At 52.6% G+C, this 25096-nt stretch overlaps 1 protein-coding gene across 2 annotated transcripts in view; it reads left to right on the top strand.

Annotated features, from left to right (window-relative positions):
* HM13 (histocompatibility minor 13) overlaps nucleotides 1-16699 on the top strand; it is a 32929-nt gene extending 16230 nt beyond the window's left edge. The window contains exons 7-13 of one of the 2 annotated variants that reach the window (XM_048820100.2): nucleotides 4379-4436; nucleotides 7481-7564; nucleotides 9158-9194; nucleotides 10577-10679; nucleotides 12035-12120; nucleotides 14799-14994; nucleotides 16219-16699. In XM_048820100.2, the coding sequence (XP_048676057.1) occupies nucleotides 4379-4436; nucleotides 7481-7564; nucleotides 9158-9194; nucleotides 10577-10679; nucleotides 12035-12120; nucleotides 14799-14949 (519 nt within the window). In that variant the 3' untranslated portion in view covers nucleotides 14950-14994; nucleotides 16219-16699. The remainder of the gene's footprint in view (nucleotides 1-4378; nucleotides 4437-7480; nucleotides 7565-9157; nucleotides 9195-10576; nucleotides 10680-12034; nucleotides 12121-14798; nucleotides 14995-16218) is intronic. The other variant, XM_048820101.2, reaches the window with a different exon arrangement.
* Nucleotides 16700-25096: the final 8397 nt, after the last annotated feature.

The following is a 25096-nucleotide window of genomic DNA, read 5'->3' as shown; positions in this document are numbered from 1 at the left end:
CTGCTACCAACTTCCTTGCTATAGAAATCCTAGCTTGTCTGTCCTCTCTCCCAGAAGCAGTAAGCTGTCTTTGTTTTAAGAACATTAAGCATAGATTTTTTTCTCCCAACACCAAATAGGAATGACAGAGTCACATCCTGTTAATGCAGGTACAGCAGGAGGTACGCTGCTGAAGTCGGGAATGAGTGCATCACAGATTGCATGCACAAGTATGAAGGGTAACACTTGTCAGTTGTGCTGGTAATGGAGCGTGTTTCAATCCACATGTTTATCTCTGTTCCATTTTCGGAAAGTAGTGAATAGCAAGTGCTACTGGAAAAATCTCCAGCCAGGAGGGGTGTTTGTGCTGAGTGTTTTCATGCACACTCAGATATATTTTGAACCATGTGGTCAGAGGGATTTTACAAGTGACTGCTTGCTGGATGCCATGTTTAGGCCTTGTCTACACTACAAAGTTTTGTCCGCAAAAGCTGCCTTTTGCCGACAAAACAGGAGAGGGGTGGCAAAACTCTGCTGTTTTGCCGACCGTATAAAACCACCTCAGCGAGAGGTGTAAAGCTTTTTGCCTCAAAGTTAAAGTGACAAAGCGTCAGTGTAGACGCTGCTGTTTGTTTTGTCAACATAACTGGCTTCCATCTGTATCCCACAGTGCCCCCTGTGACAGCTCGGCTCACTGTTTTGATCTCTCCTGCCCTGTAGGCAGGCACCCCTCCTCTTTCAAAGCTCCAGGAAGTATCTGACAGCTCAGCATGCTCTGTTTGGGGAACAAAGGGCAAATCCTTAATGTGGAATGCTCCTGTTCTGCCCTGCACTAGAAACACCGCAGCAGGCAGACTGCTGTTTGGGGGGGGGGGCGCTGCCGTGACATTTCTCAGCACGGAGAGCTACAGAGCTGCTCAGGATGGCTCCCGGCAGCTGAGGAGGGTTTGGGAGAACTCAGAGAATCACAGAGCCATAGGCAGGCCAGCAGAGCAGGCTGCTACGGGAAAGACTGCTATGCAGACTCCAAGCAGAGCCAGGGGCTGATGTGGGGGGGTGTCCCTCTCCCCCTGCCTCAGGATAGGTCAGTCAGCCTCCTGTCCCCCTGCCCCAGACACACTACTCTTCCCCCCCCCCCTTCAGTTGAAAAAGCATCAGACAATATACTGAAACATTGCAAACCCTTCCCAAAGCACCCTGCGATCTCTTGCACAGTGGGATAGCTACCCATAGTGCACTGGTCTGTGTCCATGCGAGCGCTGTTAGTGTGGATGCACTCTGCCAACACAAGGAGCTAGTGAGGGCATGCAACTTTGATTTTAATTAAAGTGGCTTAACTTTTGCTGACAACTTTGTAGTGTAGACAAGGCCTTTGAAACTTCTTCCATGGAGGCACAGGGCATCCACCAATCACCTGCTCTTTCTTGCATCCTTCCTCAGATCCTGTCCAGTGTTGTCTTTCTGCAGTTTTCACGGAGTTACGGTTGTATCAGCAGCCAATTCATTGAAGGTGTGGAATTGGAATGTGCCATCATTTCTATGGCAGCCATGGCACCTCTGATGTACACTGTGGTTTCTCTGTTGCATGCTCTTAGCTTATTGAGTCTTCCATCTTGAGCGTCCAGTTGATGTCCTAATTCATCTTTGTCTGTTCTTCTCATTGTTGTATCAGCATGGAAGAGGGACATAGGCACAGGTCCTATTGGGTGACTAAGAACAGTTGCCATTGAAATATCCTCTCTGCACCTTGCTAAGGACAGGGCTCTGCGGAAAACATTTTCCGGACTGGTAGCTGTTGTGATTATCCCTTCCTGGCCAGACGTAAATGTGATAGTCTTGGCCATGTCAGCAAATGTTTTGGTGCCAGATTTCTTGCCTGGGCTGAAGAAGCTCTGGGTCTCATTAGAATCAAGTCACCGTTCATGAATCTGTTGGCTCTTCGCCGACAGCTGCTGTTTTCAGCAGACTCGCGTACATGTGGTGTTGCATGTAGGCCGGTAGCTCTGTGAGTAAGCACCTCTAGATCAGGGGTTCTTGCCATAATTTTTTCGGCGCTTCAGAGTGTGGCCACCAACTCTTGCTGGTGGCCACTCAACAGTTTTACCTAAAATACTTAATTAACTTTAGGAAAAACAAATATGCACATGTATATGGCCAAATCATAGTAATTTATTTATGCAGGTTTTTTTTGCAGACTTAATAATAAAAATAGCTTACGTTTGTCTCTTTTCTTTACTGGAGCTAAACCGAATAGAAACACAAATAAGGTGCTTTGCATGTTCTTGTCTTTTATTGTTTTGCTTTTTTGCTGCAAATTTACTAGCTAGCAAGTCTAAAAAATGCTTCTGTGAAAACTGATATTTGTACGTTTGCTGCTGTGAAAAGTGATATTAACAGACTGGTTAGCTGGCTGAGAGGCAGTGAAAACTGATATTAACAAATATACAAATATCGCTTTTCACAGCAGACTTATTCAGCCCTGGTAAGCCAGGGAACAAATTAAGACTTGGATGGGGAGATGGATAGGGAGGCACCAGGGGCGAGACGGGGCTGGTGAGCCCAGAGGTGGAGTCCTGCAGCCGAGGGATGGAGCCTACCACTGAGTAGCCAGAGTCCAAAGCCCCACAATCAGAGCCCGTGGCAGAAGCCTGCTGCCTGCCACACCAGGGCTGAAGCCAGAAGCCTGAGCCCCACTGTCCTGGGAAGATGGGAAACTCACACTGGCTGTCTGTTCCTCCGGTGTTTGTGGCTCCAAAGGGGGGAAGGCCCAATCCCTCCTGGCAGCCCCAGAGGAGGGGCTGCTCCTTTCCTCTCCCCTCCACCCCCCCCATCACCACCCAGGAGACTGATTTCAGAGTAACAGCCGTGATAGTCTGTATTCGCAAAAAGAAAAGGAGGACTTGTGGCACCTTAGAGACTAACCAATTTATTTGAGCATGAGCTTTCGTGAGCTACAGCTCACTTCATCGGATGCATACCGTGGAAACTGCAGCAGACTTTATATACACACAGAGAATATTCTCTGTGTGTATATAAAGTCTGCTGCAGTTTCCACGGTATGCATCCGATGAAGTGAGCTGTAGCTCACGAAAGCTCATGCTCAAATAAATTGGTTAGTCTCTAAGGTGCCACAAGTACTCCTTTTCTTTTTACCCAGGAGACTGCGACTGCAAGAAAAGCCCTTGGTGGCCGCATGGAGCCACGATGGCCACATTTGAAAAACACTGCTCTAGATGTGATAGAGGGTCAAGTGAGTTTGTCATATTATTACTGATATAGTTAGTAAGAGCTGTAACATGCGCTTTCTCCCCCTTCATTGCAGATAAAAGGACTTGTTTGTGGGGTTTGTCCTCACTACAACTTGTTAGACCACTTCTTTTTCTCAAAGCTTTTGCATATTCATAATATGAAACTGTGTGTTGTCATCTTTAACACCAAATACTGACCTGTGTATCAAATGTCACTGAATTAAAAAGCTAGTTTCTAGAATATTTCAAAGGCTAGTACTGCATGCGTAGGCAATTGCAAATTAAAAACCTTCTACCAGGCAGACTACATGCGACATTGTATTTACAAAGGAAGAAGCATTACATTAGGAATTAATGTACGTTTATACCTACCCACCATGCAGGGCAAACTGTGGGCATGCAATCTACTGCTACTGGTTCACAACCTTCAGTGTGAAACTGATCTGGTCAGCAAATTTCAATTAAAAATATAAGAAAACTATTCTAATCACTTGTATTCTTAATTGTTAAAGTATCTCACATGTTGTGAAAACAGTTCATATTGTTGTATTGCAAAATGTTGATATTCACCACTTTTGCCACATGCTAAACAGCATAATTTCTGGGGGGAAATACCCACGCAAAACCAATACAAATCTTTTACTACATTGTTGTTTGGTAGTTTTCACCAATAAACACAACAATAAGGTGTTGAAATTAATTTAAACGGTAAAAACCTCAACTCATAGTCACGTTAGTGTTTCTGGAACAGGTCAAAAAAAGACTCTCATTTTGTGTACCATTGTTTCACCTTGCGTACAAGCTTATGGCACCACTTGACAGTTCCACATAATACTTCATCTAAACATACCTAAAATAATCTTTCAAACAAGATATGATGTGGGCATGTGGAGAGCAAGTACTTTAAACTCCAGAAATATGGCCCTTTTGGGAGAATTGCTGCACTCCTATTACTCTGGCTTCACACTGACCTAATGGGAATCGGAGTAGAAAATGAAAACTGTGATTCTGTGACTGGTGGGCGCTCTGTCTCTGCTGTGACCACAACTGGCCCTGGTAGTGTTAGCTGCAGCTAGGCAGCTGTAGTGGAATGGCTTCTATCGTTATTACCTGGGCCTTTGTTTTCACTTCGGACTGTTGTTGGCTCCTAGGTTTTTGGCACCAACGTGATGGTGACTGTTGCCAAATCGTTTGAGGCACCAATAAAACGTGAGTAGATCTTTCCTGCTTTCTGGGAAGACCTGTCCTGTCTCCTGCCCATCATCCTCACTGCCTGGGCGCTGGGCTCCACCTGGCTAGTTTTACATTCTGTTATGCGTGCCACTGTTCATGAGTGGATTTTGTCATGAGTTCCCTCCCTTGGAATTGGAATCCAGCTCCTGCTCGCACTCTGCCCATGAGGAATTTGGATCCTCTTGCAGCCATTTGCTCTAGATCTGTATTGGTCTTTCCAGTGTGTCCTGTCACTGGCACACTGTGAAGTGCAATACACCTGCCAGGCAGGGTAGCATGGTATGTGGGCATTCAGGTCTCTGATGATGGGGCAGGAACATCTGCAGAGATCTGGCCCAGCCCAGTGAAGGGGGTCAGTACAAAGCCTTTAAGGTGAGAATCGTGGGGACTCGGGGTCACCTCAGAAGTGTGAAGTGAGTTTCTACAGCCACTGAACATGGTAGGCGCATCAGACACGTGATCTGAAAGGCACCTGAAGCCATAGTGTCTGCAGTATTCTGGGGTGTTGGTAGCCGCTCCCCAGTTCAGGCTATGTGGGGATTTGCATGTAAAGCTGGAATAGAATCATAGAAGATCAGGGTTGGAAGAGACTTCAGGAGGTCATCTAGTCCAACCCCCTGCTCAAAGCAGGACCAACCCCAACTAAATCATCCCAGCCAGGGCTTTGTCAAGCCAGGCCTTAAAAACCTCTAAGGGTGGAGATTCCACCACCTCCCTAGGTAACCCATTCCGGTGCTTCACCACCCTGCTAGTGAAATATCCAACTTAGACCTCCCCCACTGCAACTTGAGACGATTGCTCCTTGTTCTGTCATCTGCCACCACTGAGAACAGCTGAGCTCCATCCTCTCTGGAACCCCTCTTCAGGTAGTTGAAAGCTGCTATCAAATCCCCCCTCATTCTTCTCTTCTGCAGACTAAATAAACCCAGTTCCCTCAGCCTCTCCTCGTAAGACATGTGCCCCAGCCCCCTGATCATTTTCATTGCCCTGCACTGAACTCTCTCCAATTTGTCCACATCCTTTCTGTAGTGGGGGCCCAAAACTGGATGCAGTACTCCAGGTGTGGCCTCACCAGTGCCAAATAGAGGGGAATAATCACTGCCCTCGATCTGCTGGCAATACTTCTACTAATGCAGCCCAATATGCCATTAGCCTTCTTGGCAACAGGGGCACACTGTTGGCTCATAGAATCCCTCTTAATTGCCAGATTTAGCTTAGTAACTCTCCAGGGGACAATGAAATCTCCCAGCTAATACTTTTAGAAAGTAAAGGAAACACTTTTGAACATCATAATGGCCAGACTGGCTCAGACCAGTGGTCCATCTAGCCCAGTATCCCATCTTTCGACCATGGCCAATGCCAGGTGCTTCAGAGGGAGTGACCAGAACAGGGCAGTGATCATCTCATGTTGTCCAGCCCCAGCTTCTAGCAGTCTGAGGTTTAGAGACACTCAGAGCATGGGTTGTATCCCTGACTATCTTGGCTAATAGTCATTGATGGATCTATCCTCCATGAATGTATCTAATTCCTCTTTGAATACTTTGGCCTTTGCTGTATCCCCTGGCAAGGAGTTCCACAGATTGACTTTGTGTTTTATGAAGAAGTACTTCCTTATGTATGTTTTAAACCTAATGCCTATTAATTTCACTGGGTGACCACAGGTTCTTGTGTTACGTTAGGCTCACTGGTCTGTAACTGCCAGGATTGCTGCTGGAGCCCTTTTTAAAAAATTGGCATGACATTAGCTGTCCTCCAGTGATCTGGTACAGAGGCTGATTTAAGCAATAGATTGCATACTACAGTTAATAGTTCTGAAGTAATTCAAAGGTGAAACTGCAGAACTCTTGAGTGATACTACCTGGTCCTGGTGACTTATTACTCTTTTTAATTTATCAATTTGTTCCAAAACCACCTGTATTGACACCTCCATCTGGGACAGTTCCTCAGATTTGTCACCTAAAAAGAATGGCTGTTATGGTTGCTGTTACTGAGCAGTTCAGGTTTGTTCACCTCTTGGACCAGATCGTGTGCGCTGCTTAGGACTAAATCAAGAATTACCTCTCCCCTTGTGGGTTCCAGGACTAGCTGCTCCAAGAAGCACCCATTAATGGTGTCTAGAAATTTTGTGTCTGCATTCTGTCCTGAGGTGACATTTCCCAGTCAATATGGGGTTAGCTAAAATCCCCGTTATTATTGGGGTTTCTTTTTTTGTAGCCTCTCGAATCTCCAGGAGTCACCATCACCATCCTGGTCAGGCGGTCAGTACTGTAGTCCTACTGCTATGCTCTTATTAGTCATGCAGGGAATTTCTCTCTCTACTGAGTCTGTGGGGCTGTTGGATTCCTATCAGATTTTTACCATATTTGAGACTCTGCTTTCACATATAGTGAAAGAACCATACTGCACCTTTTCCCTGAGTCACCTGTTTCTTTGGGTTCCTTTAGCTAAACTGCCCACCTGCTCCAGACGACCCCACCATGCATTCCTATCTGGCATCTTGGGCACAGGTCACTCTGAAGTGTTGGACCCCTGGGGCCTGGACGTCTACAGTCTGCTCATAATGCTCCATCAGCTGCCTTCTTTCCCGTCTCCCTGCTCCCTCCCTCTGTGTCATCCCCTACTTCTGATACCGAGTAGAGAGATGGGACAGTTGCAGTTCAAGACACTTCACAAGCTGAGCTATCAGCTCCTCTCCAGAGACGGCAGCTTCTGCAAACCCCCTGAGCAGCCCTGTTGTGGGTGATGGCTGGCAAGCGTGGCATGTGAATGGGATGTTGAATGATTTGTCTCCATGTTCCCTTGCTTTCCAGGGCCTGCAGTGGGGGGATATGCAGTAAGTTGATCCACCTTTGTGGCAATAAGAATAGATTGAGTTTGGAGAGGAAACTCTCATGTGTAGGTCTTTCCATTCCTGTACTCACGCACACCCGCTGTTAACCTCCCACCAAAGGATCAGCTTGGCTTTGTGCTTTTAACCCTGAGCTCTTCCCCTTTTTAATACTCCCTCTCTGCTTTTCCAGTGGTTTTCCCCCAGGATCTGCTGGAGAAGGGGCTGGAGGCTGACAACTTTGCCATGTTGGGTCTTGGAGATGTTGTAATTCCAGGTAAAGCTGAATGGATGGTGTGTTAGAAAGTGTGTTAACCAAGGATACAATTTTGGGGCCTGGACTCTGGCCTGCTGGGGCCTGGGTGTGGAGTGTACACTACAAATCCAGCTGAATGGCTGCAGGTCAACCAGAGACTCCTCTGCTTAAGAGCTGGATGGGGACGAGGTCTCGTGGTTCTGAAGTGGAGGGAGGCTATCAAAGGGAGCTTGGGGAGCCTGAAGCTGGGAGTAGGGAAGGGAGCAAGGAGAGGGGGAAGCATATGGGAAAGGTTACAGAGGGAAGTCAGGTGTTGGCATTGGTGCTGTCATGAAAGCTGTGGACTTTGTTTGCCCTGCTGATCTGCAGCACGGCCACTGCCAGTCCTAGAACCAGATGGCTCTGTTACATGCATTCGTGTCGAGCCTGCTGCAGGCTTGCAGTGTCGGGCTGCCAGAGACCTTCTCAAATCGGCTGTTCCGGGAGCTGGGGCTGGCTGGCCTGAGCTGTGCTCATTAGGAGCACTGATGCAGGGATTTGCTGCTGCCCCCCTCTCAGGGTTTGGACTATCAGGAGATACCTTTCCCTCCCAACCGCTACCATAGGCCCCTAGAGAAGGGACTGGTGGGGGAAGATGGGCTTAGAAGCATTTTAGACGGCAAAGCATCCTCTGAAGGGGAGGGCTTCTGGCAGCACAGCTCGTGGTGCTCACAGATGTGCTGGGCCTTGTCACGTAATTGAGCTCTAGCGTGCCGCATGGTGCGTCAGGCCTCCCTTCCGGGATAGGACCAGGGAAGCGTCCCTTAAGGTGATGGAGAAAGCAGCACTTGGCTGGCGCTGGTGAGGGGTCACCAGTTGGAATTCCAGGCTAGGGACCAGTTGTCTGAAAGGAAGTGGGGTGAGCATGTGGGTTCAGGTGCGTTCCCCCTCTTGGCTTGCTCTGCCTGTGCCCCAGCGTAGCGCCCCGGTATTTTACTCCCCTGATCTTCAGTGTCTCTCCCTCCTGCAGTTTCCCTTTGCAGCGAGGTGTTGGGTGCTCTACAGCAGTGGCTCTCAACCTTTCCAGACTACTGAACCCCTTTCAGGAGTGGGATTTGTCTTGCGTACCCCCAAGTTACACCTCACTTAAACTACCTGCTTACGAAATCAGATATAAAAATACAAAAGTGTCACAGCTGCTATTACTGGAAAATGGCTGACTTTCTCATTGTTACCATAGAATTATAAAATCAACGGGAATATAAATACTGTACTTACGTTTCCGTATAGAGAGCAGTATAAACAACGTCCTTGTATGAAATTTTAGTTTGTACGGACTTCACTAGGGCTTTTTTATGTAGCAAAGATGTGTTGACCTACCCCCTGGAAGACCTCTGTGTACCTCCAGGGTACGTGTGCCCTGGCTGAGAACCACTGCTTTACAATACCAAGGGAGTCGGGAATTGCTTCTCTAGAACTGGACCAATATTGAATTCAGTCACAAGGGGGTGCTGTGGTCCCAAATGTGCTTACGGCCGTGGCCAAGTACAAGATCATCTTGTCACTCTGCATTTGGCACCAGATGTCAGATGATCTCTCCATCCCTTTCTCTAACTCTGTATTTCTGCCCCTCAGGGATCTTCATTGCCCTGCTGCTGCGTTTTGACATCAGGTGAGCTGTGCCTCTAGGAGCATGTCTACAGGACAGCTTTGTTTTGCACTGTTTGTGTAAGTTGCCCCAGAGTGCTTTGCTGAACTAGATGAGGAGGACCAGGGTGGCCAGACATCTTTTGCTGAGCCTTGAGATGGGGAAGCATTGACTGGAGGCCACGGGGCCTAGAAAACAGGGCCTAGTCTAGAAAGCAGAAGAACAAAGGAGAAGGCAACAACCGTTGCGATTGAAAAGAGCCTGGTGCTAGACCTGATCTTTCTGGGCTTGTCTTGGAGCTAGTCTGGGGAAAGTCCATGGTCAGGGGGTGGTCACTTGTGATCTGGACCCTGAAATGACTGGGGCCCTGTCAAGTTGTTTGACCCTGGAAACTGCTGCATTTGTGTGTGTGCGAGCAGCAGCCCGCACATGCTGGAGAGCTGGGGCTGGAGGAAGAGCGAAGATGACATAGCTGTGGTGGAGCTGGGAGAAGTGGAAGCAAGGCAGCAGTGTTTGTGAGCAGGACTGGGGTGGTTGGGCACATGGAGACAGGGGAAGGGGAGCGCTCAGGGTCACTGCCGATGGTGTAGGCCAGCGGGAAGCTGTTGGGAGTGGTCCTGTCACACAGAAGAAGCACTTCTCCGGACACGTGACCCATTGTCTGTGTGCATCTGTTGTCAGTGCTGTGCTTTCCCATGTGTAGGGAAAGCAGGCCCTTCCCACATGGCGTTTGGCCTGTGTCTGGACTTGAGTTCTCAGTGGTCACCTTGCATCACTTGGAAGATGGGCTACTGAACATGCCCCCCTCAGGTTCCCACTCCTCCTCCTCAAAAGCTCCACTTGCCACATGTATCATGCATCCGTGCTGGCTTCTCCGTGCAGGGCTGGAAGTGCTACGGGTGCTTCTGCCCACATCTGTCGGCAGCTGCTGCCCTGGCCTGACCTGCAGTAAAACAGCTGCCCAGCTGGGGAATGGGTACAGGGAGATAGATATGGGTGAAGAGCTGCTCCCTTGGTGGAGGGCTTCTCACTGCAGCTTCCTCGCTCATGTTAAGGGGGTATAGCTGCAGAGCACTTTTTGTGCTTATTGGGTAAGGACTGGGGGTTCCAGGATCCTTCTAGAGACCTTGTGTCATGGCAGCCTCCCCTCCAGGACTGGACTGTGCTCTCACCAGATCCTCTCTGCACCACTCCGAGCACGGGCAGGAGGGGCTGCTCAGGAGCAATGGTGCCGACGGCCTCTGCCAGCCTGGTTGTCAGTCTTCTGTGTGGATGTGTTGCCACTAGATTGCTAGGCCAGCTGAAGATCAGTCCTGATAAAGCTCGCAAATTCCATAAGCTGGAGTGGTTTTGGTATTGCCTCTCTCAGGGCCCATGTTAATCCTGCTCTCTTCCCTCCCCTGTAGTTTAAAGAAGAACACGCACACGTACTTCTATACCAGCTTTGTGGCGTACATCTTTGGACTGGGCCTGACCATCTTCATCATGCACATCTTCAAACATGCCCAGGTAAGCGGAGTTTGCAGTCCCCGGCCATCAAGGGCCAGCGAATCCCCTGTCTTCTGTGCCCTGCCCATTACTGCTCTGCTGACTCCTGAGCCGCAGGCAGCCAAGTGCAGCAGGAAGCTGGGGAAGGTTGGTCAGAACTTACGTTACAATCAGGGTGACAGAGAATCAACTCTGTATCTCTGAGCTGAGATTGTGTGGTGCCCACCCTGAGATGCCATCACAGCAAGCGATGCTAGACACAGCCACTCCATTTTGCCTTTTCTAACTGGGGGTGTGACTTTCGTAACAGAGTGGAGCACCTGGCTGAGGGGAGAGTGCATTAAATGCAAAGGTTACTGGGGACTGCCCCTCGGAGAACTATCTGTTTACTGCTTCTAGCACAGCAGAGCGAGATTCTCTGCCTCATGCATCTGCAAAACTGTCTAAGATCCTCTTGCAGGGTGTGTCCTGCTGGGTCTGACGCAGGAGGCAGCCAGACCAACAGGGTTTTCAGTTCCCGGGTGAAGTGTGCCTTGAAGAATTGTCTCGATTGTAAATTGGGCAAACTGGCTCTGGGACTAGGCACTAAAGGTGGAGCCTGCTGCGGGCATCTCTGCATATAACTGCACTTTACTATCTTCAGGAGGAGGGGGGTGGTTCTCCCTGGCCTTGCAGCTCCCTCACGTCAGTGGGGAGTTCTGCTCATGCACTGAGAACAGCCTGCCCTTTAGTAACGGGGAGCATCGGCGTGTTCTCCTGGGCTTGTCTCTAGATCTCAAGAGCAGGTGCAAGCACAGCAGAAATGCCCGGCTAGTTTTAATGCTTTCCAGCTGCCCCCTGCATGGGAGGAAGGAATGAACAAGATGTGAAAACGTTGGGCGAGCGTGGCAGCCACTGTGCCCGCAGCACATAAGTCTGCTAGCCTTGGGCAGTGGGCTCTTCCGAGGGGGGCTGGTCAGTACTTGGGGGTTCTCTGCTCCTCCTCTGGGGCAGTATCCCCAGATCTTTAGTCCCCATCCAGGTGGGTGCTAGACGAGAGACAGGACCTTGATTATCAGAAAGTCAGGACCTGTAGAGTGTCATCTGCCCCCTCCTGGAACAGCTCTGCATTGAGAGTGCTGGGCCAGAGAGTGGGACTTCTAGTCACGTTCTTACTCTGGTGCTACGATATGTTGGGACTCGACGCTTACGGATTTCTGGAGCATAAAGGAAAGATCTGACACTGAGCCCTAGCCCTGAGCTGTGCCCAGCGTTCCCTCATGTGTGACTTACTCCTTAATCTGGGGACTGAGTGGCCCTTGCTGCAGGCTATGTTGGCTTTTCCGGCTGTTTGATGCAGTAATTACCTCTGTTCTCCTCCCCACCTTCCCCCCCAGCCAGCCCTGCTGTACCTGGTCCCTGCCTGCATTGGGTTCCCTCTCCTCGTGGCCTTGGTGAAGGGAGAAGTAACCGAAATGTTCAGGTAAGTCAGCCTCTAGGCGGCAGCGCATGGAGCGCCTGAGATGTGCAGGTGTTCCCATGCTGGGGCGCAGGCAAACGGACAAGTTCATCTGGGCATGCTGTGGGTGCGTGGGCGTGTGCACGGGTGGAGGGAGCGAATCTGTGTTTATACACGTCTCTCTGGAGCGTTCCTCCTCTAGCCCGGTCCCTACCCTCCTCCTGGGCAAGTGTGTGGGAGCGCCAGGGCTGGAACACAGGTGACGCCTCTGGTATCGCTCTGCACTGTGAACTCTGACTCACTCTTCCGATGAGCTGGGGTGAAGTCAGAGGGTGGGCCTGCACACCTGGGTCGTCAGCACCCGGTCGCTGTTGCAGTGCATGGTGGGGGAAGGGAGCAGAGCCAGCCCGGCCATGGAGCCTGGAGAGGTAATGGCGTGCTTCATCCTCACGGGTGCCACCAGGCCAGTTTAATCATCCTTCCCCTCTCCCGGAGCAGGGGAACTAGGTCCTAGCTATGTGCATCTTCTCTGTGCTACTCCTGCCCCCGGCTCTGCAGAGGGGCCACTTCTAGCCCGTTCCTCCAGTGCTCTCCACACAGCTGCCTAGCCTAGTACTGCTGGCCAGCAACTGGAGGCACCCTTCAGTCTGGCTCCAGCACCTTCTGGCTGGCCTGTCCCAGACATGGGAGTCCTGCACCCTCCCAGCCACAATGGAGCCCTGTAAGTTCCTCCCCAAAGCTGGCATCCTTCTCACATGTCACGGGAGAACTTGGACGGTCCACAGCACATGGAAACGCAAGCTCCTTGCATTGTGGTCTCCGTCTGCTCAGAGGGGGCCTGCGGCTCTGGGTCTGGCAGCTGGGCTGACACAGAGTTGATCAGAAACTAATGGAGGCAAAAGTGTGGTAAAGTAAAGGGTCGAGTTGCCATTCACCTCTGGATGCCAGTGGAACCAGCCTTTCCCTCCCCATCTCCTAGTCCAGGGAACGCTACTGTGCACCTTCCCCACGGTGGCTCTTCGCTGGGACTTCTCCCCTCTTCCCAGTCCCTTCAGCACCTGCCTGGTCTTTGATCTTTTTGCTTCTGACAATCGCTGCTGCAGGCACTGTGTGTTCTGGCTTCATCCTTCCTGTGCACCTGGTATCCTGCAGCCACTTTTCACACACGCCTGTGACTCACCAGCCTGCTGCAGCATCACCTCCCATGCTAGAGACGGCTCTGGTGAGAGACAAGCTGCTTGGACACACGGTCTTTGAACAAGGAGCTTGTGGACTCTTGTGGCAGAGCAAGAAGGGTTAATGTTCGGAGCGCTGGGCCAGCATGGACGCCACGCATAGCTCTGACCCCAGTGTGGTTCTGACTGTTAGCAAGTCCCCCTTAGAACTAACCTGATCGGAAAGAGCGATCCCCTCCTAGCATCTTAGAGGTGGATGCAGGATTCTGCATCTCCAGGAGTCGGCTGTCTTGTAGGGAGTGCAGGGGTTGGATGTCTTAGGAAAGTTTCTGGGGTCCAGCATCTCTTGAAACTGCTCCAGGATTTGGAGGAGGAAATGGAACTTGATAGAGCTCATGTGCCTGGAGGGACGGAAGCCTCCCCACCCTAGGAATTCCACCAGGTGTGGGATCCTAGGCTGCTTTGATGCAGCTTGTGTTTCTGTGAGCGCTGAAAGTCTGTGATTTGAGATGGGGACCTACTCCATGTGTCTCCATCAGCCACCTGTGCTTCTGGCAGCACATCTTAATCTGAGGATGGTCCCCAGCTAAATTCCACGTGAGCTCTCGGCCTGCAGCCCCTTGCAGTTTGCACACGGAGACGTGGCTCTGCCCTGAGGAGCTTACAGGTTGGACACAGAGGACCAGGTGACGAAACAGTAGAATTGCTGCCCAGTTGGTATTTTCAGTAGTCTGCCGGTTGAAAACACACTGCTGGGCTTCCCAGAACAAGTGTCCTAAGAAGAGGGGGGGATACCTGGTGTGCCTGACTATGGAGGGGGTTGGTTGGGCCGCCAGGAAGACGTGGGAGAAGAAGCCAGGGGGACCAGTTAGATATCTAGGGTCTGTGGGGGTGGAGGAAATGCAGGCTGGAGTTGAGCTAGGCAGCACCCGCTTGGAGCTAACTCTCTGGGGTTCATGTCCCTGCAGAGCTCTCTTAAGCAGGTCCCTAACGTCCCATCTCCTTTTGTGCTTTGAATTAATCACAGGAAATCCAATAGCTAGCACACCCAGAGGGAGCTACTGCAGAGCAGCCTGGCCTAGACCTATATGGAAGAGCTTTTGCATGTATTGGTCTGCTGCCTCTCAAAGGCCTCTGCGCCTGGCCCTACCATGTGTGCACTTCTGTGCATTGGTGCCCAATTTTATTCTCCTGCTGGGCCCTGTCCATTTGCTCTCCGTGGTCACGCTGCAGGTACTGCCATACCATAAACCTCGGCCCCTCATGCCTCATACAGCTACACTCATGTAGGTTCACACCCCAAGGGCTTACACAGAGTACACAGCAGTGTGAGCTTCCTGGGGGCCCCCGTGTGGCCAACCCAGCCTCCCAGCTCATCCCAATGCTGGGGACGAAAGGGCGGGTTAAGAGACAGCAAGCAGGCTTTGCAGGGCGGAGTGTTTGCAGACATATCACTCAAAGCGATTCTTATTCCTTTCTTTCTGTTCTATCCCATTCCTCCCTGTCCCCTTCCTGTCTTTCCTGCAGCTATGAGTCCTCTGCTGAAATCTTGCCACACACACCAAGACTTACCCACTTCCCAACCGTGTCGGGTTCTCCGGCCAGCCTTGCCGATTCCATGCAGCAGAAACTGTCCTGTCCCCGCCGACGCCGGCAACAAAGCCCCAGTGCCATGTAGCAATCGCACCCGATGCCCTTTCTTTGTCTGTCTCTGTCTGGCCAGGTAGGGTCTCTCCAGTTCTGTCAAATTCCTTCCCAGCTCCTCGGTGTCTGGCTTGTGCTGTGGCCATCTGCCTCACTGCGATGGGCTGGTCTCACTCTTTCTGCCTTTGAACTGGTGCCCCTCCCCTCTAACGGTGTCCTGGTCACAGTGCTAAGTGCCAGAGCACCTTCAGGCCACCCGCTTGCCCAGTCTGAACCCAGCTCGTGAGCCCATCTGCACAGCTGCAGAATAACCCCCCCCAAGGATCAAGTGCCTGATGGGGCTGGAGCAGGTGTCGTTAGCTCAGCTGTTTAGCTCTCTACTGTCTGCCTGAAGGCCTGGCTGCTAGGCTTTCTCCTCTGATCTCCCCTGCAGCTTCTAATGTCGCTATTGTGGGGCTTCTCCCTGCCCCAGGGAACCAGTCCCTGCACGGCCAAGTCTGCTGAGCGACTAGCCTCTGCATACGCTCTTCCCCTCATGCAGCCAGAGCCAGCCACCCGAAAGAAGAAGAAACCTAAATCTGCCTTACTGAATAGCCCGACCCCCTCCCTGGCTCCTGGCTTAACTGAGGTCACTTGTCCCAGGCACACGTGTTCTTCGCAGCCTGGCCTGTCTGGCCTTGTGAAAATGCCAGTGCCGCACTGTACGAGGGGCAGTGGTTTTATTCAGGATGGCCGAATATTCTGCATGGCGCTGGGAGCCAGCGTTCTTAGATCCACCTGCCACCAACACAAGCCAGGGCTTGAATTCTCAGTCCCTTGACCGGGAGGAGGTGTCCATCAGCGTGCGTGCTCAGTGAGCTGACTGGCACGTGTCTATGAGCGTATCTGCGTGTGCACCTTGCTGCCGTAGTGAAACCCTCTCTTCTCAGTTTGGAAGGTATATTGAGGGAGGGAGGGCTGCCTGTGGTGGGGGAGGTAGGTACAACAGGGCATCATACGTTGTCAGCCTCCCCTCTCCCACTGACTTCACTTGAATCCTGTGTCTGGTGCTGTAACAATGATGGTGGGAGCTGTTCTCCCCACCTGCATGGAGTCCTGCTCTGTGTGGAACTGTAGCCCAGAGATCTGCACTGCTAGGGGCGGGCTGGAAAGCCCCGCTCTCTGTGCAGCTGGCTGACAGTGCTCATGCCCTTGGTCCTGATCCACACGTTCCCCACCCACTTTCATCCAAAGCAGAGGTGTTGACTTTCCTAAGAACTGCAGCTGCTTAACTCGCAGCATCCTCTCCTTCTCTTGCCCTCAGCTATGAGGAGAATTCCATGCCAAAGGAGGAGTCTGGGGACTCCAAAGACACAAGGATGGAAACGGATAAAAAAGAGAAGTGACCTTGCACGCCTGGGCCAGGATGGGCGTGTCGGGACCAGGCCAGGCTGGGATCCAGGCCCCATCGCAAGGGATAAAGATAAAAAGACCAATTGTGTATCAGCATCGTGTTTGTGTGTGTGTGTGCGTGCGCGTGCGTCCGGAGAAACTGTCGGGATGGGAGAAGTCTCTGGAAGCCACATCTCTCTGTCTGAAGTCCTTCTGCCATCCTGATGTTCCACCTGGGGCCTGTCCACTGCCACACAGTGCTTTGGGCAGCCATGCTTCCTTATTTTATTTCATTTTTTTTTTGTCATCTCCTAAATGGGTAGAAAAAAGGGGAGGGGGAAAACCAAGGGGCTGGTTTTTAAATTTTGTATTGTGGATTCGCTTTCTCTCATATTAAACCATCTCGAAGGATGGAGGAGCTGTCTCAGTCTGTTCCTTGGTGGTAAATGGGTGGAGGAGCTTGTCTCTCCCTTTGGGCCCCAGCGGGGAGAACGCTCATTACCCCAGAGCAGCGGATCGGGTGTTGCCTGGTCCCCGCCCTGGGTGAAATCCTGCCTGGAGTGTGTTGAGTGGAGATAAGGTTCAGAGTAGAAACCTGTTACTTCCAAGCTAAAAAGTGACCTCCAGCATCACTGCCTAGTTGGGGGGGGAGCGGGGGAAACACGTTCTCTTAGCCTAGGAAGGTCCTTTTCTCTGAAAACTCCTGTCCAATCACCCCCTCAGTTTACTTACACACTCACGTGATTCACTTGGCCCCTGATGGAGAGGAAGGGTGAGGCTGGCTGCCTGGAGGAGTTGGATGCCTGATTCCCATTAATTTCTGTCTTGGGTAGTGGGGGCCAGATGAGTACCCTAGTATCAGAGTGCTGGTCCACCTTTATTGTCCTCATCCGCACAAAGCCCTGTGGGGCAGAGTTGAGCTTTTATCCCCATTGTACAGATGGGAAACTGAGGCACACAGAGACCTGCCCGAGGTCACACGGGGTCTGTGGCAGAGCAGAGAATTGGCCCCGGGTCTCGCCGGTCTCGGGCTAGGCCCTAACATCCTTCCTCTCCAGTTAACTTCTCATGGGAGTTGGGGAGCTACAGCTGAGGTGGCTTTGAGAATTCCACTTGATCGGCTTGGCTTAGATCATGTGACCCCTCCTTGGCCAGTGGCACTAGTGGAAGTGGCTGTTTGACATCAGTGCATTGTTTGCGCTTTGTCCCATGCCCCTTGGAAGCGTTTCTGGGTAGAGCAACACTGGCCTCTTCCAGTGCAGGGCGCTGGCGGTCCCACCATGCCGGGGGAGCTGCATGTTGGGAACACCACCTGCTGTGACCTCTGTGGAGGAGATCCACCTGCCTGGCAGGACAAGGGGCAGAAGGCTTGTTGCCTCCATGAAGAACCGAACCCAACAGCTGCTGATGGAAGAGAAGCCTAGAGCTGCCATCGCAAGGTGGGTGGGGAATAGGACAGAGAGTCTTCTGGGGACCTGCCACTGCTCAGAGCAGGTGAAAGAAGGGGCAGAGGGGCTGGGCAGGGAGAAAGGAAGGTGATCAAGCCTATCCTGATGTGTGTTGCCTGTCCTATGCCAAGTATAAAGGAGCAAGAAAATATGCCCCACAGGTGGGGGGGGACGGAGGGACGGAAGGAGGAGACCAGATAAATGTCAGATCTGTTCCCTGCCCTAAATCCTGAGGCTTCTCCTCTTTAACTCCTGGGGCCTAGAGCCCCAGTCTGAGAGCCAGGATCCTGAAATGGAGCGAAGGAACTAGACAGTGTTCAGGCCTATGTTCAGCTAAGTGGACTGAGGCTGACAATCCCCGCCTCCGACTGCCATCTGTCGGTTGTGCCCAGAGACCCCGATCAGCATCGGGGTCCCATTGTCCTACAAACCCAGAGGTAGAAACAATCCCTGCCCCTGGGCAGTCTGTGCCTTTGGGCACTGCTGTGGCTTAGGGTCCCATTAAAACCTGCTGGGCCCTATCACTTTCTGGGCTGGAGAAGCTTCTGTCTGGGACTGGCACGCACGCATCTGTGACCTCGGGCTTCTCTTCCCAGTCTGCCCGGCTGTGGTTCTGGAAGGGGAACGCTCGCATCAGAGTGCTCTAGGAATTGACACACACTCTTCCCGTCTAGCCAGTAGGGAGACCCAGCTAACCTCCTTCCCCGGCTCCTGCGCTGTTACTGAGTGAGAGTCCTGCCCCAGGATAGAGGAAACTGCAGGGATCGCAACATGTTAGGAGCAAAGGTCAGATGCTTCTGATTGTAAGCGGTTACCGGCTGGAGCTGTCAAGTCTCTGCCGCTTCTTAGGGCACCTCTGTGTTTGGCCTTGGATGTGCAGCCTGGTGCAGCATGGAGCTGTTACCTGTCGTGATCTTTCCCTGCAGGACTCAGTGGAGCAGCTGTTAGATTCCCTCCCTTAGCTAAAGGAAGCAGGGCAGAGTCAGTGATTTATTGCAGGAGTGCATGCGGGGCACCTCCCTGGGACCCACGTAGCATCCTGCATGCAGGGAAGCTGATCAGCGAGAGCAGTGGTGTCTGGGAGAGGCCTGTCCTGTCCCATGCCCTCCCTTGGGAAGGGATGTTCTGCACTGCTGCAGGTTCAGGGCCCCTGACTGCCAGCCGCAGGCTGCCTTAACTAGAACTGGTGCTTTTGCCCAGCACCTGCGCTAGCCTTGGCAACAAGTGCCTGTCCACTAACCCTAAAATTAGATTGAAGAGATGCACTATGGGCTGTGGCAGGGATGGGACTCAAAGCCCAGGCTGGCATTTTTAAAAGAGGGTGGGGGGGGGAGAGACTTAGTCCTGGTTGTGCAAGAAACACTGACCATGGGAACTGAGTGTGCAGGAGCCTGACCTGCTAGTGCAGAGTGGGGACCTGCCCTGTTCAGCTACAGGGGGTGCGACCTGCCCGTCTAGCTCCCCATGCCCAACCACACATCGTACCAGCAGAGACCTGTGTGGCAGGTGGGGAAAAAGTGCAGCTGGCCCAGCCCACCTCCCCAAGATCTGGCAGCAACTGTGATGTGAGTACTGCGGGGGTGTCCCCTTTCTGTCTCTTTGCCATTCCTGGGGTGGGGGGGGGAGAGAGAGAGGCATGGTCCCTGCCACTCAGGGAGGGGGTCGCTCTGCCACTGTCACTGCAAGGGGAGGGAGAGCTGGGGAGCAGCCTTGGGGGCTGGGGGATGTTACATTATGTCTAAGCCCTCTGCTTCCCTTAATCTGGCCCTTGCTAACTCTGGATGCCCTCTCACAATGTGCTCTGGCTCCTGGCAGCTGTATCAGTGTGCCCTGCCTCATAGTGAATAGCCCTTGCTCCCAGTCTGTGGGCACCGTATGGCTCCTGGGATCAGCTCCCTCTCACACCTAGGGCTGGGCCGACATCTCAGGCATGGTGTCCTGCTCTCCAGCCCTGCGCTGTCCTGCCCCCGTGCAGGCCACAGTGGAGTCCTGTAGAGAGCTGTCCTCGGGTTGCCTGCCTGGCTTGTTCCCCCTGCAGCAGCTCCCTCTGCCGTCAGTGCAGTCATGAGCCCTAACATGCTTCGGCTCTGGGCCCCACGAGCCTCCCCCCGCGCTCGAGAGCCTCGGAATATGGCCTGGCTAACAGGGAGCAGGCTGGGCCCCGGAGGAAGGGGCTGGCCGCAGCGGTAAGGGGCCTGAGCCAGCCCCTCTGGGAAAGGCAGTTTCAAAGCTCCAGCCGAGGGCCGGGAGGAGGGGCACTGCTCCCAAGCCTAGACATCTGCAGCCCTCGTCCTGCCTCCCATTGTCAGTGGGATTCCGCTGGCTGCCTGATTCCTTCACACTGGCCCTTGTGTCCCCCCATGCAGGTGGGAGCCTGGCCCCTTTATTGAACTGCCCTGCCCTCTGGACAAGGCCTGGCCTGGCCGGATCAATGCGGCCTTCCGTTGCTCGGCAGTTTCTAAGTGACCATCTCCTCCCCCCACGCAGCCCGCCTCTCTCCAGCTAGGGCAAAGGGACAGCTGGGCCATCAGCTCATGGTTTTGTGACAGGCCTTGCTCAGCCTCTTGCAGCAGCAGGCGAGATTTACGGGGCTGGCCTGCTGACCTGGGCCCTGTGGCCAGGGAGCACAGCTTCAGGAGCGAGAGCTGTGATCAGGGAGCCCCCGCGCTCAGCCTGGGCTGAAGCACAAAGCGTGAGAAGAAGCCAAAATGCAGAAATACAGTGGACAGGGGTCGTTTGTCTTCAGATTGATTGGGAAATGCCTACGGTCCGTCTTAAGACGCACAGACCTGAGGGATCCAAGCCACGCTGCAGGCCAGCGCCCTTAGGCTCCTATGGCTACACCTCCCCTCGTCCATCCTCAGGCTGGAGAGGAAAGGGCCGGAGGGCGCCGGGCCAGGCCTGGCTGCAGCAGATTGAGGGCGGAGGTCCTAGCCGCAGAGCTTGCGGCTCGCACCCTGCGATAGAATTCAAGGGCTGAACCAGAGTTGCCCTGGACGAAAATGGCTCTTCCTCATTCCACCCTGACTGTTCTCAGGTTATAAAGTGACCTGTCATCTTGCCATTCCCTCCAGTGCTGGACCCAGCTCCCAATCTGCCCCCCTCCCCTGTAACTTCCTCACCTGTCTCTCCCGCACCTTTTACAGACAAGTCTCTTTCTCCCACTGCTGCTGGATTTCTGGATAGTCCTTTGCATTCAGAGCACGTTTCATTCTCCAGGCTCTGTCCTGTGGGTGAGGGGAACACAACCCCCCTGCCCTTTGTAGCTGGGGAAGCTGAGGCAGAGTGCTGTGCTCACACCCTCGGGGCCACCCTGCAGTCCATGGTATCTGTGTATTCACTGTGCAGTAGCTTGTCAGCATTGTGGTGTGCTGGGTGCTCCCCAGGGAGGCAGCCTGGGCTCCCCTTTATCTGAAAGGACATGGACATCTAGACTTGAGCCTTTGGTCTTGGCCCATACTCTGAGACTGGCCTAGCTCACAGAGCCCGGTAATATTCCACCCCACGTGCTGGGATTTCTCAGCGCACTTTAGAAAGGTGGGGGAGGGAATATCTTTTATTGGACCAACTTCTGGTGGTGAGAGAGACAAGCTTTGGAGTTTACACAGAGCTCTTCTTCGGGTCACGTATAAGCTCAAAAGCTTGCGTCTCTCACCAACAGACATTGGTCCAATAAAAGACATTCCCTCACCCATCTTGTCTCTCCAGTATCCTGGGACTGACCTAGCTACAGCAGCTCTGCATCCATCCATGCCATTTGTTGCTACTGAGGATGTCTCCAACTGAGCAGTCACCTGTCTCATCTCCCTGTGCCAGGAGTGAGTGGTCTGGGTTCCCTGCTGCTGTTTTCTGGGAGGTTATTCTAGTTTCTGAGGCAGGAAAGCTGTTTCAGTCATGAGGAGACAACCATTTAAAACTCATTTCCCAGTCAGCTCGCTTATTGCACCGAGCTGCAGGATCCACATGCTTGTCAGAGGGCTGGCTGGAGCCCTGGCACATGGGAAGACATTCCTTTATGCATCACAAGGGATCCCACCTCTGCAATCCCCTTCTGCAGATCCTGCCCATTTCCATGATGTGTTGAAGTGATCCAGCGTTAAATCCCCTAGAGGAACGGATGTCTTCTCCTTGTTCTAAAGGTGAGTAGAAGCTTCCCAGGCTGGACCTGTAGGACCCAGAAGCCCTAACTTCTGGCAGTCCTCTGACTGTAGCTGTGTCCTTCCAATCCCAAAAGGTGAATGGAGAAACGCTTGTAGGCCCTGAGACCTGAATTCCAGGTTTTGTTTTCTCCTTCGCCGGCTGATACCATCAGAAGTGCCCAGAGCAGAGCAAGGAGTGCAGCTGCCGGCTTCGGGGCTGTCAGTGACTGCTCATCTTCCAGGACACTGGCAGCTGCTCCGCTCCTGGCAGTAAAGCTCCAAAGGGACATCCGCCACTCTGAACTCTAATGATCTGCCTGGCTGGGTGGCCATGGAGCCCTGATTAAAAACCCCCAGGCCCTGACCTGCTTTGCCCTGGGCTCCCCTGAGAAGCTTGAAGTAACCCACCCACAAGAGCTCTGGAATCAGGGCTCCTGGGTAATACAGCACCAAGCAGGGAAGTTTGTGATGCTTTCAAGCAGCAGCACGGTGGTTAGGTCAAGCTGAGGTCTGGGTTGGGATTGTGCTGAGCCTTGAAATGGGTTAGAGGAGGGATCAGCTAGCTTAGGATGGAATAGGTCTGGTCTGGATCCTGGGGGCAGTGAGAGCAGTAATGGGGGAAGCCCATTAGATTATAACAGGCTTCAAAAAAGAACTAGTTAAGTTCATGGAGGATAGGTCCATCAATAGCTATTAGCCAGGATGGACAGGGATGGATCGTGTCCTTAGCCTCTGTTTGCCAGAGGCTGGGAATGAGCAACAGGGGATGGATCACTTGATGATTCCCTGTTCTGTTCCTTCCCTCTGGGGTACCTGGCATTGGCTGTTGTCGGGAGACAGGAGACTGGGCTGGATGGACCTTGGGTCTGACCCAGGCTGGCCGTTCTGATGTTCCTAAGCCTGCTGAAAGACCCCAAGCAGCCCTATTGCCTGAGCAGGGATGAGAGTCGGACCTGGCCTGCACTAGGGATTCCTGCTCTTGGAGACCAGGCGCTGGGATGGCTGCAGCAGTGCAACCCCCTCCTATAGACAAGAAAGGCCGGGATTTGTGCCAGTGGTGGGAATGGGCAAGCTGCTCTCATGCAAACCAGGGCTGACAGCGGCTTTGCCTGGGGGATTGCAGCAAGGCCCAAGACTGGAATGGGCGAGCCTCTGTGTGCCCGAGGCCTGTGTAGGTGGGACACTGATTGACCCATATCCTCTGTGAAGTCGCCCATCCAGCCATTAATTTCTCGCTGGTTTCAGATTCCCTTCCTAGGCGAAAAGCTCAGTCAGCCAGCACTAGCCTCTCTAGCATGGGGTCTTCTGCTGCCCAGGGGCAAAAGAAAGGAGCACGAGAGGGTTTTCCGATGGACACCCCACTCCGAATGGAGACAGAGAAGCCTCATTGTACAGGGCCTAGCTAAGAGCAAGAGCCAGCGCGCTGGATCGATGGCACGCACAGCATCTCCCCTGCTGGCGTAGAGACTGCCCTTCAGTGCAGGAGCTCTTGGAGTATCCCCACGTCTCTCCCCATGCCCAGTGCCAGAATAAATAGAAGCGTTTGCTGGCTTGGCAGCTCCTCCACAAAAGCCGTATTGAACTATTATTCCCTCCATCGGCTGCGAGCACTAAAAGTGGCGCCTCGCATTCTGCCATCTAATGACCCTTCGCCGTCTCCTACAGATGTTTTCTATGACTTACAGCTACTTTTCCAACAGCCTTGTCCGCAAAAACAAGAGAGGCCACTTTAATTCCAATTAAATACCTCCAGCTAAGCAAACAGTGTGCAGCAGGGAATGGGCAGAGCCCAGCCTGCGAGCCCAGCCCACAGAGTCACTGAGTCTAGACTCCAGATGTGATTTCACCAGCCTCCAGTGTCCCATGGAAAAATGACACTCAGCAAGCATAGGAGCAGTCATAAACAGCCCAGGAGATGGGAGAGAAGCGTTGACTGTCAGGCACGGATCGCACAGCCTGTGGAGGCAGCTGGGAGGATGAACCCTGGCACTAATGCCCTGGCAGGCCAACCCTACTGCACCCAGATGCCCAGGCTGCAGACTCACTGGCAGCACCAGGATGGGAGCCAGTAGAGGCCTCCCAAGTGTGAGGGTGAAGTCTGGCCCTCGTGTGTTTCTGGGGTGTGGCTCCTACTGTGCGAGGTTCAGTGGTGAAAGGCTGGCACTTGTGCACTAGGGTATGTAACCTATGGTACTCAGGAGCCAGGAGTGTGAATCCTGGTGCCAAGTCAGTCAGTGTTTGGATCCTCCTGCATTTTTGTACTGCCTGCTGCCCTGCCAAAACATGGCCTGATTTCTGCCTCCAGCAGCCTAGTGGGGCCCAAACGTCAGACAGGGCCTATGTGGTTCTGGATTTTGTCATGTCTCACCCCTCTGTGTGTTGCATTAAATGCCAGAGCGCCTCCAGGCGTGCTGCTAAATACTGGCTCCTCTGGGGTGCCGAAGCTAGATCCCAACATGCCTTATGGCGCTGGATGGAACCCTGCTTCCCCAGGCCCAACTGGAGCCCTCTGAATAGGCTTTTTGATCGGATCCCCACTCCCGTCTTGTCCCCAGGACACAGAGGTGAACTTCTTTCAGTGTTTCCACATTGCTGGTCCCAACCAGCGCTAGGAAGTGCGGAAACAACTAAACGTGGGGAGGAAAAAGAGACGAAAAAAAAACCCTGCCAATTCAGACTTTGCTCCCATCAGTTTTCTCATCCCTATCCCTGCCCCCACCCCAATTTCCTTTGGAGTTCACGAGGTTAACCCTCTGAATGCATCCGATGAAGTGAGCTGTAGCTCACAAAAGCTTATGCTCAAATAAATTGGTTAGTCTCTAAGGTGCCACAAGTACTCCTTTTCTTTTTGAGGTTAACCCTAGCGCCTTTCCACTCAGCTGCTCTGGGCACGGGTTCAATCTGCACATTAATCCCTTATGGTGAACAGCCCAGAGAGGTTAAGGCTTTAATTTGGACCTTTCCCCTGGTCGTTAGAAGTGTTCTCTGAGTAGAAGGGTCAGGGCACTTCATTAGAAGTGGAGGTAGAAGGGAATTAGAACTCCCTCTGCATTCTCCAGTCAATCATCTGCTCTCCAGCCCGCTCTAATTCCCACATGAGCAGCTGGCACTGTGCTTGAGAGTTTGGATCAGTAACATGGAAGTGAATGTCCAAGGAAGATAGGAAGCTGGTGTCACTAAGGGGCAGAGTTAAGGTTGTTTGGGTGATTTTAACTGTGTACTT

This window comes from Caretta caretta, chromosome 13 (genome assembly GCF_965140235.1).
Source record: "Caretta caretta isolate rCarCar2 chromosome 13, rCarCar1.hap1, whole genome shotgun sequence".
Taxonomy (NCBI): domain Eukaryota; kingdom Metazoa; phylum Chordata; order Testudines; family Cheloniidae; genus Caretta; species Caretta caretta.
This window is presented reverse-complemented; position numbering and strand designations above follow the sequence as displayed.